Here is a 14,420-nt window from a genome sequence, read left to right on the forward strand (position 1 = left end):
TGATTGCTCGTATCGTTGCAAAATATACACTATATTATCGTGCAGCTCTGCTAAATGCATCTATAAGGCTTTAAGAAATTATAAACTTTTAGCATGATGATTTTCTTTAAAGCTGCTTTGAAACAATGTGTATTGTATACAGTGTTCATGTGGCTTAGTGGGAGAGCATTGTGTTAGCAGTGCAAAAGGCTGTGGGTTCAATTCCCAGGGAACACGTTTGGTAAAAAATGTTAGCCCGAATGCACTGTAAGGTGATAAAAGCGTCTGCTAAATGCATAAATGTAAATGTGAAAAGAGCTATTCAAATACATTTGAAATTTAACATGCAATGCAGGCATTTACTGTTTAAAAGATTGCATCATAAACCTGAAATACCCTTATGCACCCCGATAAACAGCTTTTCTCCTGAAATCCTCAAAACCATGGCTGTTTTCTGAGCCTCAGGGCTTTTCCTTCTGGAGGCAATTTATTGGTATTCATTGTTGAAATATTTTTTTATTTCTTTCACTGACCTTAATTTAATAATCCTCCAGCACTCTTGGTCGGTCGCTGTCTCTCACGACTAACCTTTGACCTATGACTATATTCTGTGAGGCCAATGTGTTTACATTGCATTGCATCAAGGATGAAGTAATTCTCACACTTATTTCTCTCTGTCTCTTTACAGCTGGACCCACAGACTGTGCAGTCCAAAAACTGGCATATGGATGTCATAGAAATGAATGGGGTACAGATTTATCACACATTGATTGTTTCTCCATTATAGCCCTACCAGTTTCTTGTGACTTATCTCATTTATGGTTCCTTCTCAGATTAAAGTGGAGTTTTCCATGAAGTTTACGAGCCGGGACTTAAGTTTGAAGCGGACGCCATCTAAGAAACAGAGCGGCGTGTTTGGGGTCAAAATCAACGTGGTAACAAAGTGAGTAAAATGTCAAGTCTTAAAGCTGCCATATTTTCTACATTCATGTTACTAAACTTAATTGTGAACGGTTCATCAATGCATTTTTTTATTACTTTTTTTTACCTTAGTTATTATTTCATAACTGAACCTTCTGTTGAAAATGACAGACTTTCTGGTGACTCCTATCATTTAAACCACACTTCCACAAGCTTGTTTTCAGATCTGGCTCCATCTCAAAATCCATTTAACAACCGATGGATAGAACTAATGTCCCACTCTACCTTTTTTTAATCTTTTTTGATAGTCCATTACTGTTCGATGGATTCCGAACACAATACAGATGAAAATTAATTTCATAATTTTAGACTTTAAATATTCAAAATATACTGCATCAATACACTTCATCATTATGATGGATTTAGCCTTACTGAACAACATTTGTCAAAGCCTGCATAGTTTCTCCCTGTACTGTATGTTTCCGTAATGTAGATTGAGTTTGCCTGTTGTTGTTCCTCAGACGTGAACGCTCCAAGGTGCCTTACATTGTGCGGCAGTGCATTGAGGAGGTGGAGAAGAGAGGGATTGATGAAGTGGGCATTTACAGGATCTCTGGAGTGGCCACAGACATCCAGGCCCTCAAAGCTGCGTTTGACGCCAGTAAGAAACTCTTTAAATAATCACACTTCACATGCTCATTCAGCTACTAACTATTTGTGATTTGCATGTGGTGGCTTTTTGGGTGCTACCTTGCAGTCTGATGGGTGGAAATTTGCATCAGAATTTTAGTCCGATCCCTTTTAGTCCAATTTTTCTCCGTTCTTTTCTTCCTGATACATCTTATATTTTCCTTTTGGTTTCCCATCAGTCTCCTTTCACTCTGGTTGTGTGAGGTCAGTGGAGGCCTGTGTCTTGAGTCTAAAAGCAGCAGCAGTGTTGTGGGAAAGGCCACGCAGAGGTCTGACCCCTTCCAGCTGTCGGCTAGCTCAGTAAACAAACACACACACAGTCTGTAGGGACCATCCAGAGCTGTGGCCTCGGCTAGCATACATGTGTTACTCACTATTATGTCATATGTCATACCAGGAGCTTTATTACCCAGCCTGCGTGAGTGTTTCCTGCAGCGTTTGTTGTGATGGCAAATCATTCACTCTTTCTCTCTCTCTCTCAGATACCAAAGATATCCTGATGATGTTGAGTGATATGGACATCAATGCCATAGCAGGGACACTGAAATTGTACTTCAGGGAGCTACCAGAACCTCTTCTCACAGACCGACTGTACCCGGCCTTCATGGAGGGCATTGGTATGGCCTTTCATCTGTAATCTTTCACACTTAAAACTGCACCACTGCGTGATTAGTAGCAAATAAGAGTCATGTCTCGATGTGTAATAACACTCCACTTTATCAAACTCCTCTTCATCATAGCTCTATCAGATCCTGCGGCAAAAGAAAACTGCATGATGCATCTGTTGCGGTCACTACCAGACCCAAATCTCATCACATTCCTCACTCTACTGGAACACCTGAAGAGGTAAGAGCATCTCACACACTCATGTTTAATGGACACAATGATTTTTATAATGGACAAACTGTATAATCGATCCTCTAACCTTACCTGCACACAAACTTTACAGAAAACTTGCATTTTTACATTTTCAAAAAACATAATTTAGTAACATTTATTTATCATTCTTAATGGGTACCACCAAATTTGTCATTATTCTAGTTTTAAGTGTCAAATGATCTTTCACAAATCAGTCTAATATGCTGATTTACTGTCAATTATATGGTACTCCCTTATTATGTTTCTTGAAAACAATTTTTTTATTTTGCCGCATTCTTTTGAAAGGTTTCCAAAAAATATAAAGCAGTGAAAACAACTTCTTTAAAACTGCTGTTTTCTACATTGAAATGTTTCTTGAGCACCAAAACATCATATAAGAACATTTTCTGAAGGATCATGTGGCTCTAAAGACGGCTGCTGATTGATTCCAGATTTTAAAATATACTACAACAAGGGAAGACGATACCTGAAGCGGAGTTATGTTGTTGACAGTGACTCTTTAAAGCCAGCAGCTTCATAAAAACATCAGTTCAGTCACCATCATAAATAGTTAGTGTGAAACTGCGGTCTCAGTTCACACAAATCTCCCTGGAACGCCGGCAATTAGCTAGCAAGGCCTCAGGTTTATAAAAACTGTCACAAATAATCTCTCTGGAGGCCATATTGCCAAGTCTAACCACTGTCCATATCACAGACACACACTGCACGTGCTGGATTCACTTAACACTGCTCACTGTGGACACCTGCTGGACAGCTCTATACATCACACTTGAGCTACAGTACATGTGCAGAGTCATTAGAAACTCTGTTCAACTTGATGATTGTTTAATAAGATTTTATTAATAAGTTTTTTTTTTTCCTCTCATATTAGGGTGGCAGAGAAGGAGCCGATCAATAAGATGTCTCTGCATAATTTGGGCACGGTGTTTGGCCCCACTCTGCTGAGACCGTCAGAGTCGGAGATCAGTAAGCCCAACGTCACAATGGCTTCTGACATCTGGTCACATGATGTCATGGCACAGGTCAGTCCTGGCCTACATTCTCGCTGCTCTCTCAGTGCTTTACACTGTCTTTCCCCTTCATGGATATATCACATATCAGTTAATGCGTTGTGGTTAGGCGTGTTTGACAGTTTGTAGATCCACATCAGCACTTACATTATTACAGTGATACTGATTGTTATTGCAGTGATACTGATTATTATTGCAGTAAAACACTGCCCTTGTGCGAGTCCTGGGTTTTCTTCAGCTCACTCCTGTGTTTATGCGCTCATGTGTTGCTCATCTAAAGCAGCATGTTTACAGTGTGAGTGGATCTGAAGAGACTCTTTGACTGTTGATGTTGCTGTTATGGATTGTACATGATATATCAGAAACTGAACAAGCGGCCTGAGCCAAAAGTCATAACCAGCTTTGACGTGATAATGTTCCTTGGTTAACCAATTTCCAGCTAAATGCTCCAAGACACAACATAAGAAAATCAAAGTCATACACCCACCCTAGTCCCCCCCCCTAACAGTAACAAAAGATACACACACACACACACACACAGCTGTTTTTTGACAAAATTCCCAAGTGTGTATAACTTTGGAGCTCATATTTTCTTTTTTTTTTTCTTTTTTATAAAATAATATATATTAATAATTGGAAATTGATACTCTTAACAACAACACTAATACTACTACTATTATTAGTTTGTTGCTTTCTTGATCTCTTGAGGAATGATGATAATGACGATGATGATTATTATTATTAATAGTTTGAAGCTCATATACTCTAAAGGCCCGTTCACACCAAGGACAAAAACTATAAAGATAACGATAAAGATAAAGTTCTAAAAATTGTTCTCAGTATTAAAGAATAGCAGAGTCCACACCACAACTATAACAATAAAGGCACAGAGTAACAATATCGTTGGAATCATTTTCGGAACGATTTTCCAGCTGATGAAACATAAAAACATTGACAGCCAATCAGAATCCAACCTGCTGGATTGGGCTCGAGAATTTAAAGTGGCAAACGAGCATACGCTTAGAATAAACAGATGATATCGTTCAATGGCGTTGACGCTAATATCGTTATCTTTAAGCCGCGTTCAGACTGCACGATTTTAGCCCAGTTTTTGGCTCGCCGACAGGTTTTGAGAAATCGCCGGCAGATGCCCGAAATCACAGGCAAATCTGAGCTCGGTCACGCAGTGTGAATGAGTAAAGACGCGATCTGAGAGAATCACCGATGAGTCGCCGATGCCCGTGAGATATTTGGCATGCTAAATATCTGGACCTGTCGGCGATTCAAAATCATGCTGTGTGAAAAGTGTTCTGACTGAAAACTACATCGGCAATGACTGACAGCCAATGAAAGAGCAAGATACAGAGCAGCGGGGAGTTCGGGGAGGAGTTATAGACCACAATATCAGCAAGTATGGCTTCATTTCAGAAAAAGGCTTTCTTCTTCTGTCTATTTGGACTCGTGAAATTTAAAATAGATTAGTATAAATTTAGCAGGAGCACCCGTGTCTGTTTGACGTTTCATCTGAGCTATCCCAGTCTCACGTGAAAACTCCGGTCTTGCACGTGTGATATTGCGTTGTTTCCTTGTCAAATCTCGTGTGTTTTTGGTTGTGAAACACAGTTTGCGTGCCAGACAGAGCTGTCGGCGATTCTTCCCTATTGTAAAGTAATGCAGTGTGAAACCTTCTGTCGCCGATCCATCGTGCAGTGTGAACACAGCAGTGACTGAATGCTGGCCAGCGTGTTTGAAGAATGCTGGCAAAGAACAGTGACCCGACGACTTTGAAAATCATGCAGTCTGAACTCGGCTTTAGTTATCGTTCTTGGTGTGAACAGGGCATTAGTCTTTATACTACAACTACTACCAATAATAATCATCAGTACCAATTCTGAACTTATTCTGATATGGCTTGTTCCGTGTTAAAAAGTAGTAGTTTCCAGTTTCTTCATCAGACTAAACTCACAGTTGCAGCACCATCTAGTGGTGTGGATGAAAAATGCTGATAGTTTGACACATGATTGAGAATGTAAGTGTCATGAATCCCTCTCTTCTCTCTCTTCACAGGTTCAGGTATTGCTGTACTACCTGCAGCATCCACCCATATCCTTCGCTGAGCTGAAGAAGAACACACTCTATTTCTCAACTGACGTCTAACTCCGACAACAGAGACTCCCTTCCTCTCAAACATTGTTTTTTTGTGTACAAAGCCAACGGTCCAACGGGGAGACGGAGCGAGCCTGTGGCCGCTCTCCCCTGCGTTTGTTGTCTCCAGTCATGTTCATGTGTAAAGGGAGCTTATTCTTGGCTCCAGTGCGGAGAAGAACTGCAGCGAGAGGAGGACCATCTGAGCGAGCCCGGGATCCAGCATCACCTTATACAAATGTTGCACTTATCACACAGGTGTCCTGCCAAACACAAACACACATACTACCACATCGAACACATCATGTACCGTCCCATCTGAAGGTTGTGTCTCAGGAGGTTGGTTGGTTGGTTTGTCTGAGTTGCAGATGCATGCTGGGATGTCTGCATCCGTTGTGGCATCTCCGCTGAAGCCCAGTTCAGTGATCCCGCTGCTGGAAGTGAACTCGGCATTTACGTGTTTATAAATATTATTTGTTTGTTTAGTTTAGTTTCATAAGCTTTTGTGCATGTGATATGAGGACACTGAGCTGTGTATGTGTTGATGTGAGAGAGAAAGAGCAAATGCATTTGTTCAAAATAAAATCTCATGCTGCGAGCATTTCCTTCTGGGCAAAAACATCGAAATCCCAGACCTTCCTTGTCCAAGTACATCCAGGCCAAAAATTGCCCTATTTATTATGAATATATACTGTTAATCGTGCCTGTACATTTCAGTACAATTTGAGACTTCTTTGCAATTTTTTGGTCTATTTGTTTTTTATTCATTTTAACTTCCTGTCAGTATAGACTTGATTATACAGTAGAAGAGCGATACTAACAGTTAAATCAGCCAGCTTTCGGGACCAGTCGTGATATGCAATGTAGTGAAATTATACTTGGAAAAATGAAAATCATCTTGATTTGGAAAAAAAAAAGTGTCTGGTGATACTTCAGTTTAATCTGTAGAAAGATCTGTGTAATTGCCTTCTCTTTTTTTTTTTACATGCATGTTCTGCTTGTCAGATGAAAAGTGGGCTGGATAACAAAGGTTCATGTATTTTGATTTTATTAAATTATTATCATTTTTACTCTGCTGAAGACCACTGGCAGAGCGGAGGGAAAAATGAAACTTTTCTGCTATAAGGCCAGTGACATGTACTTCATAAGCACTGTTAGATTGCAGACTCTTTGATATTTTAATATAAAAGGAAATTAAAAACTGGTGTATTTTACTTCTGTTGGAAAGATATTGAGTATACTGTATTAACAAGGGTAAATGTTGATGTGACCTTTTTTCTCCATTTTTAGTCAAATAAATAAAAGTGTACATTGAGCACAGCAAGTTTTTCTTTTATTAAAAGGTCTACTTGAAGACAAATATGCTTATGTGGGGTGACTTTACTGTGGTGTGAATTGTTCCATAGTAAATTACAGAAAAAATAAAAAATAACTGATAAATATTGGACAGCATGACATATAAATATAAAAAGCATATACAAAGCCAGTAACATTGAATTAAATTGCAGGTATTGAATGGCCACACGCTACATTTCTTACACCATGTTATCTAAAACATATCAAAGTTTTTCAGTATGATTATGCCCTTGTGTGAGCTCCGTATAGAACTGATTTAATGTCTCCAGTGTGGAACAACAGAACTGGTCTGCACAAAGCTGGGACCTGGACCCCACTCAACACTTTGGGATAAATAAAAGCAGAGAGTCGGATCCAGTGTCTCATGAAATGCTCAATGACAACATTTGGTGTTGGTTTCTGGGAGACAAAATAGCCATGCTTTCATTTGTTTAAATAATTATAAAATAGGCACCATTTAAATGTTTGCTCTAAACACAGGGACGTCCAGGGCTAGTTGCCACATGGGGAAGTTATCACACAAATGCATGATTCCTCGAGCAGTGGTTTTGAATGTTGGTTTCACACAGCCAGATCTAAACCCTCTTAAATTAGAATCATGTTTGCCATTCATTTAGTCTGTTAAACTAAAATGACAATATTATCATATTTTGTAAGTGCTATGGAGTAATAAGTGAACACAATAAAATCACTCATATAGTCCACTATATAATGAAGATAAGGATAAACAGTATATATTTAGTCATTCATATATCGGTTTGGGGAAAGGTGTCCCATATTTATTGCAATATAATCTGTCTATGATTTTGCGGTTTAATTACTCCCTTTACGAAAAAGATGTATTCTTGAAGTTCATTTATATATTTTTTTTTTGCCATATTATTTTTTATTAGTTTTATAACAACAAACAAACAAACAAACATCATGGACCCCCCCCCCCCCAAAAAAAACAAAAAAAAACAAAACAACAACAAGCCAGACTAGTTTAGAAAAATTCCACAAATACCTAAATAACATACGTTAAATGAATATAAATCATGCAGGGACAGGGACAAAAATTACCACAAAAATCATAGCCATAACAGATAGTTACTATAAATAGTATAATAATCTTTAAGTTCTACTATTATGTAAATGTTGGAGGAAGGGACCCCAGATCTCGGAAAAATTACGAGACTTTGACTCGTTCAGACGAATTTTTTCAAGGTTTAAAACAGAGACCATCTCCGCAAGCCATTTCTGAAAACATGGGGGAGCAGTGGCTTTCCAATCCTTTAATATAATTCTCTGAAGTTCATTTATATTAAGTAAACTTTTTTTAAACTATATTTTCAAAGTATGTACTGTACTAATTTCAATGTACAGTACAAGTAGCATAGGGCCTTATAAGAAGGCAGCAATACTTGGTTATAAATACTGAACTTAATAAGTAGCCAGTTTATAGATGATAAAACCGGGTTGTGCATTACCCCTGTGTAATTTGGTGTTGGTTGGTGCTTGTATTCACTGATTGAACATGTTGGATCAGCATTTGTTGGTCTTGGAAGGTCTGAGAAGTGATGCTCTGTTGCCTGTCAGTGCTGGTCTGCGTCTGTTAGTGCAGTGTGACTTGGACTTAAGACAGAAGAAGGCTGTTTTTATGACGTGGAGTCTGATTTTCAAAAAATAAAGTGAGCCAACTTGAAAGCCGATATAAAACTTTAAAATATGGTCACAATTAAAGTTTATTTAATCAGACTATAGAAAACAGACAGAAAATAAACTTTTTCAGTTTTTTAGTACTTGCATATGTTACAATCACATTTTTAATGTTGTAGACTTTCGTTTTCTGTGTCAGCACAAAATGTACGAGTTGTTTTGAATTTTACGAATCAAGTTGTGAATTTAACTCCTAGCCTAGGCTTTATGTTTTATATGTTGTTGAATATGTTTGTTCAATAATATGTGTTAATATATTAATATGTTAAATATGTTAAATCACACACACACAGAAAATTAAGGTTTTATAATTTCTAATTAAGATACAGGATCATCTTTTTTTAATAAATCAAAGATGGCCCAGCCTGGAGTGCTTGTTCTCAGAATGTTTATTGGTATAAATATTCCAAATAACACATTTCATTAACTCAAAAAAAAAAAAAAAAAACTTTAACCTTTAAGTTAACAAAGGCAGAAAAAAACACACTTGGTAATCTAAATTTAATTTAGTTTTTAAATTATTATTTTTTTTTTTGTATGGGTTTTAGATTTGTTTGCTTACATGTCAGGCTGCTAGGTTCTAACAACTTATTTTTAATAGTACAAGCTGGTATGTAGGCCTAGTTGAAAAAGTTACAATGTTAACAACAGACAGACAGACAGACAGACAGACAGACTCGTGCTGCTCAGTAATTGACACGATCACAACAAACAGAAGCGCGTGCATGACCCCAGTGACCTTGTGACGACCTCGGTCATGCACGGGCCAGGTGTTCTGTGGCCCAGACAGAATGCATTCCTGTCTGGAATCTTTAGACGATTCTCCTATAAATAGATCGGTGTGATGATGGAGGACACACACCTGACTCAAGACGGATACGATGCAGTCCCCTTCTTTGACCGAACGCGAGAAGAGCCTCCCCGCAGCTGACGGCTGCTTCATCATGTGGCGAGACTATATGGATCTCCGCAGGACTCTGTCGCAGCTTCTGGAGCATCGGGATGAAGCACGCGCCTCCGCTGAGGACGGGACACCCGGGGAGGGTCCGATGAGAGCCGGCTCCACCAGCAGCGCCTCCAGCACCTCCGCCTCCTCCAGCCGTGACCTGCGCACCCCGCGAGACACCTGCGGATTCTGCAGACAAAACGGAGAGACGGCGCTGGTTTACACGAGTCACAGGCTGAAGGCACGAGACGGACGGATCCTCTGCCCGATCCTGAGGAGCTACGTGTGCCCGTTCTGCGCCGCCACCGGGGACTGGGCGCACACGCGCCACTACTGTCCGCGGAGAAACACACCGGGGACCAGCAACATGTGAATCAATGCACTCGCGCACTTCTGTTCACCTGAAGACTGTAAGCCTGTGTTCGAAGTAGCCTATGTTGTGAAAATATGTTCAGAAAAAGTTGTTTGCATGGTAAAGTTTGAAACGAGTTTTTATGTTTTTTTTTCTTCAAAATAAAAATATTTTTCTAGTGCACCAAAACCAGCTTTTTGCTTTTGTCATTAAAATTGCATTTAAATGCGTTCCTTGCTGTTATAGTTTGGCATTTAATGGACAGTCATCTAATAATAATTTATCCAAATCAGTAGCTATTTCTGATAATCAATCTAATCACATTTAACGAGTGAAAAATAAAACTACAAAATAAACACCTGCTGAATCTAAAATACATTTTACAATTTTAGGTTTACAAATGATACAAATTCAACAGATTTGGGTTTAACATGATGCAATTAAGCAGGTTGTTTAAAAAAATAATTGTCTCTTGATTTCATCGGTCAGTTTAATAAATGTTTTTTTTTTATATATTTTACAAATTTTAATTTAAAACATGTCATGAGATTTATTTCATATTAAAGCAGGAACTTCTACTCTCTGAAGTAACTCTGGAAAGGTATTAGGAGATGTTTCGCGGAATATTATAACTTTTTAGAATGTTTGATTTTTCAATGAGTTTAAATGATTTTAAAAGTAAAAGTATTAATGCCGATTGCACTAAGCACCGTAGATGGCGCTATAAACCATCAGTATGTTATACAGCCTTCAAACTACCGCAGAAGAAGAAGAGCACACGTCACGGAGGATCTGCGGGAAACATGAACACGGTAAAATGTTTACACTTGTGCGTGTGTCGCTGTACATTAAATATTCACACATTCAACTGATATTCGGTCAGTTGATGTTTTTAGATGCTGCTTTCGAGTCGTCTCGAAGTTACGAATCTACGAAGTCTAGGTTTTGATGTTATTGTTTGGATTTCAGATAACGTTATTATACAAATCCGTGTATTAAACAAACATGATCACTTGTCAACATTACAGAGCAATTGTTTGGCTAATTAGCTCGTTTTCTAGTAGTTGTCTTTAAATCAAATTGATAACATCGTAATGTTATCGTAAAGCTCCACATTTACAGATGTGTAAAAGAAAGCTACTAAAGCCAAATCAGTAACGTTACGTAATGTAACTAACACATGATATAACTACACATCCCTTTCAAAGTTTAAAATCACGTACGGTAACGTAAATTATTATGCAAAGACATGTAAAACTCATGCTTGTGGTTATTTGAGTTTTCAGGTGCATCATGGGCTCATCTCTGCTTTCTGTTGCTGAGCAGCTCTTGAGAGACCTACAGAGAACGTACTCGGAGACAAAGCAGAGTAAGTGTGAACCTCAAGCTCACTGATGTCTGAGTGATGAAACATTCATTCACATCTGCAGCTGAAAAGCAGAAAAACAAGACCTCCTGCAGTCACACTACCATGGGCTGCTGAAGTCTCTGATCTAGTGAAAATTTGCATTTATTGTGTATTTTTGTAATACATTGTTTTCCTTCACAAATTATATTATTCTTGAAGGATGTGGTTACACTTTAGAATAGGTAACACCTATAAGTTGCTTATTAGCATGCATATTACTAGGATATTAGCCATGTATTCGTAGTGCTAATTAAGAACATATTAATGCCTTATTCTGCTTGACTTTAGTCTACATCCCTAATCTTACCCAATACCTAAACCTAACAACTACCTTACTAACTATTAATAGCAAATAAAAAATTTAATGAGAGAAATGTCGTAGTTAATAGTTAACAAGTCTTACCTATTCTAAAGTGTTACCAAGGATTTAATTTAATTTGACATTTATTTCTTGGTTAAAAATTGTCAGTGTGTTCTTAGACATTAGGACCCCATTGTGTCCCATAAGTTTGAACAACAGACATATCGATCAAAAATGTAAAATAAAAGAATAAGAAAAGTGTTCAGGTCTGATAATAAAAATGAGTGTGTGGAGGTGAACAGTTAAGTCAGTGAACATTTCGAATCTTTAGACAGGACAGTAGAAATGGCTCCAATTTCTATTACTGACAGCGGATGGCGCACTTATACCAGCTGCGTCTATTTTCACAGTGCTTCATGATTCTTTAAGTAGACTTCACCTGTTTTTTTGGACTGGACTGGAAGTGTTTGCCTGTTGTATAGGGTTCACTTCATTGTATAGTATAAAAACAGGTTTTTCCTACAGTATCATGTTCTTCAGAGCTTATTGCCTAATTAAATGCTCAGTTATCCAAAGTCTTGTATTAAATAAGTGTGTGTAAAAATATCACTGTTCTTTGAGTTTTTGTGAAATCCTTATGTTTGCAGACAAGACTTAACGCAGAACATTCGAATAAGAGTAATGACACTATTCTGCTGGAATTTTGATGTCAAGCAATGCCAGAGAGAAGCATCAAGGGAGTTGTGATTAGAGGAGTAAAGATGTCTGCAGAGTTTTTTGAGATTGAGATGTCTTTTTTTCAATTTCTCCAGAGAACCATGTTACCAAAATAAACAACCAAAATAGGCTGTTCTGAATGACTGATTATTGGTTATATTATTACGTTTAACATGCACTTAACTATTAAGAAGTAATTGTTTCCAGATGTTATGTTTCATGTACTCATATATGCTGCTTTTCCTCATTTAAAAATGCTTTGTGCCTTTAATTCTTTCACTTTTATAAAACAGTGTTAACTAATATTATCTCTTTTTTTTCTTTCTTTCATATAGTACCAGATGACCTACTAATAGCGTAAGTATTTCCCACATCTTCTACTGCTCAGATTACGTTTACCACACTGTGATATGTGGCCTTGATCTGCAGAGTACTGACCTCTTGACCTGAAGTCGAGGAGTGTTATTGCTGATGTGTCTTATTGCCACTGAACACTGTACAGAAACCAGATCTTACCTCTTGTTTCCGGAAATACTCCGCACAAGCTTTATCAAGCACACATGCATGTCTTTACCCAGGGCTCTCTTTCTAGACATCATTGTCTGAATAAATCATGACTCTGAAAGCATCCTCAAACCCACAATGACATTCATCAGTCTGCCACCGAGGCAAGCACTAAACCACAGTAATTACTCTTCTGTGGGAATCACATTCTTCCATAAATGGCTGTTCACATCACTTTTTGCTTTATTGGACAATTGATTGTGGTTTCAGTATCATCATTGCGTCATGTGTTCACTTAGGTCTGCATCTCTCTCAGACATTATTTAATCATGCCTGGATGACGTTCAGATGACACTGGTCATACTTTCACTGTGCAGTGAATTGCTATAGGCTTGAGACATTTATTGGCATTGTTTTTGAGTTTTATTTCAAGACAGGAAACTGAACTTGCTTTGTGTTTGAAGTGAGACCTGAAGTTTGTTGCCTCCCGTCTTCCTGTGTGCATGTCACTTATCTCACCTAGCATGGTTTCCTGTACAGTTAAAGGAAATAGTAGACCCAGAATGAAAGTTTACTGAAAGTGTACTCCCTCTCAGGCCATCGAAGATGCATGCAAATTAGTTTGTTTCTTCATCTGAACTGATTTGGAGAAATTTGGCTTTACATCACTCACTCATCAATATATCCTCTGCAGTGAATGGGTGCCGTCAGAATCTGAAATCAAACCGTTGATAGAATAAACTGCAAGTAATCCACACCATATTCACAAGAATCCACAAGTAATCCACATGACTTCAGTCCATTGAACATCTTGGGATGTAAAAAGCTTCATGTTGGTAATAAATCCATCAAGATGTTTTTAACTTCAGAGTCCTCTGCGTATAATATTGCTTTCTACGGAGAAGTTAAGCAGAGAAATATGCAGAAAGCAATCACTGTTTACAAGCAAAAAGAGTTCTAAACAAATATGTTGGTTGATTTTGGTGTACGAGGACAGCAGGGGATGGACTTTAACACTGGTGGAAATTATATTCTAGATTATGGACTAGCATTTTGGCAAAAAGCATCAGTTTATATTTGAAACCACTTAATGATGGATTTGTTTCTTATTCACAAGATGTTAATTGGTCGGCTGTAGACATATAGATTACTTGGAATATTGTGATGTTTTTATCAGCTGTTTGGACTCTCATTCTCACGGCACCTATTCACTCCTGAAGATCCACTGGTGATGGAGTGATGTAATACTCAAGTTCTCCAAATCTTGGATGGCCTGAGCCCTGAGGGTTAGTAAATTTTTAGAAAGTTTTCATTTTTTGGGTGAAACATTCTTCTAAGTCTCAGTTTATTTGCTCTTACAGATTGCGGTTTGTGTTCGGCCCATGTGCTCTTCAGGCATTGGACCTGGTGGACCAGCGCTCTGTCACATGTGTGTCCTCACCTAGCGGTCGAAATGCATTTCAGGTAGGAGTGAATAAATGTCTCATGTCAGTTTGTTTCCACACAGCTGCTGA

The 14,420-nt window shown here is 38.2% G+C and overlaps 3 protein-coding genes across 9 annotated transcripts in view; all 3 read left to right on the forward strand.

Moving 5' to 3' along the window:
• LOC113081311 (active breakpoint cluster region-related protein-like) overlaps nt 1–6,944 on the forward strand; it is a 138,077-nt gene extending 131,133 nt beyond the window's left edge. For all 4 annotated transcript variants that reach the window (XM_026253393.1, XM_026253401.1, XM_026253407.1 and 1 more), the window contains 7 exons: nt 668–727; nt 813–922; nt 1,422–1,561; nt 2,073–2,207; nt 2,331–2,436; nt 3,341–3,491; nt 5,547–6,944. In XM_026253393.1, the coding sequence (XP_026109178.1) occupies nt 668–727; nt 813–922; nt 1,422–1,561; nt 2,073–2,207; nt 2,331–2,436; nt 3,341–3,491; nt 5,547–5,636 (792 nt within the window). In that variant the 3' untranslated portion in view covers nt 5,637–6,944. The remainder of the gene's footprint in view (nt 1–667; nt 728–812; nt 923–1,421; nt 1,562–2,072; nt 2,208–2,330; nt 2,437–3,340; nt 3,492–5,546) is intronic.
• Nucleotides 6,945–9,227: 2,283 nt separating this feature from the next.
• Nucleotides 9,228–10,146, forward strand: LOC113069370 (nanos homolog 1-like). Its single transcript, XM_026242399.1, has one exon. It carries the CDS (start codon nt 9,560–9,562, stop codon nt 9,995–9,997), a length of 438 nt encoding a protein of 145 aa, XP_026098184.1. The 5' UTR covers nt 9,228–9,559; the 3' UTR covers nt 9,998–10,146.
• A 555-nt stretch (nt 10,147–10,701) lies between these two features.
• zswim7 (zinc finger, SWIM-type containing 7) overlaps nt 10,702–14,420 on the forward strand; it is a 46,983-nt gene continuing 43,264 nt past the window's right edge. For 2 of the 4 annotated variants that reach the window (XM_026253461.1, XM_026253438.1), the window contains exons 1-4: nt 10,702–10,788; nt 11,263–11,345; nt 12,738–12,759; nt 14,268–14,370. In XM_026253461.1, coding sequence (XP_026109246.1) covers nt 11,270–11,345; nt 12,738–12,759; nt 14,268–14,370 — 201 coding nt within the window. In that variant the 5' untranslated portion in view covers nt 10,702–10,788; nt 11,263–11,269. Of the gene's footprint in view, nt 10,806–11,255; nt 11,346–12,737; nt 12,760–14,267; nt 14,371–14,420 lie in introns of all 4 variants that reach the window. The other 2 variants (XM_026253446.1, XM_026253456.1) reach the window with 2 other exon arrangements.

This window comes from Carassius auratus, chromosome 5, assembly GCF_003368295.1.
Source record: "Carassius auratus strain Wakin chromosome 5, ASM336829v1, whole genome shotgun sequence".
Taxonomy (NCBI): Eukaryota; Metazoa; Chordata; class Actinopteri; order Cypriniformes; family Cyprinidae; genus Carassius; species Carassius auratus.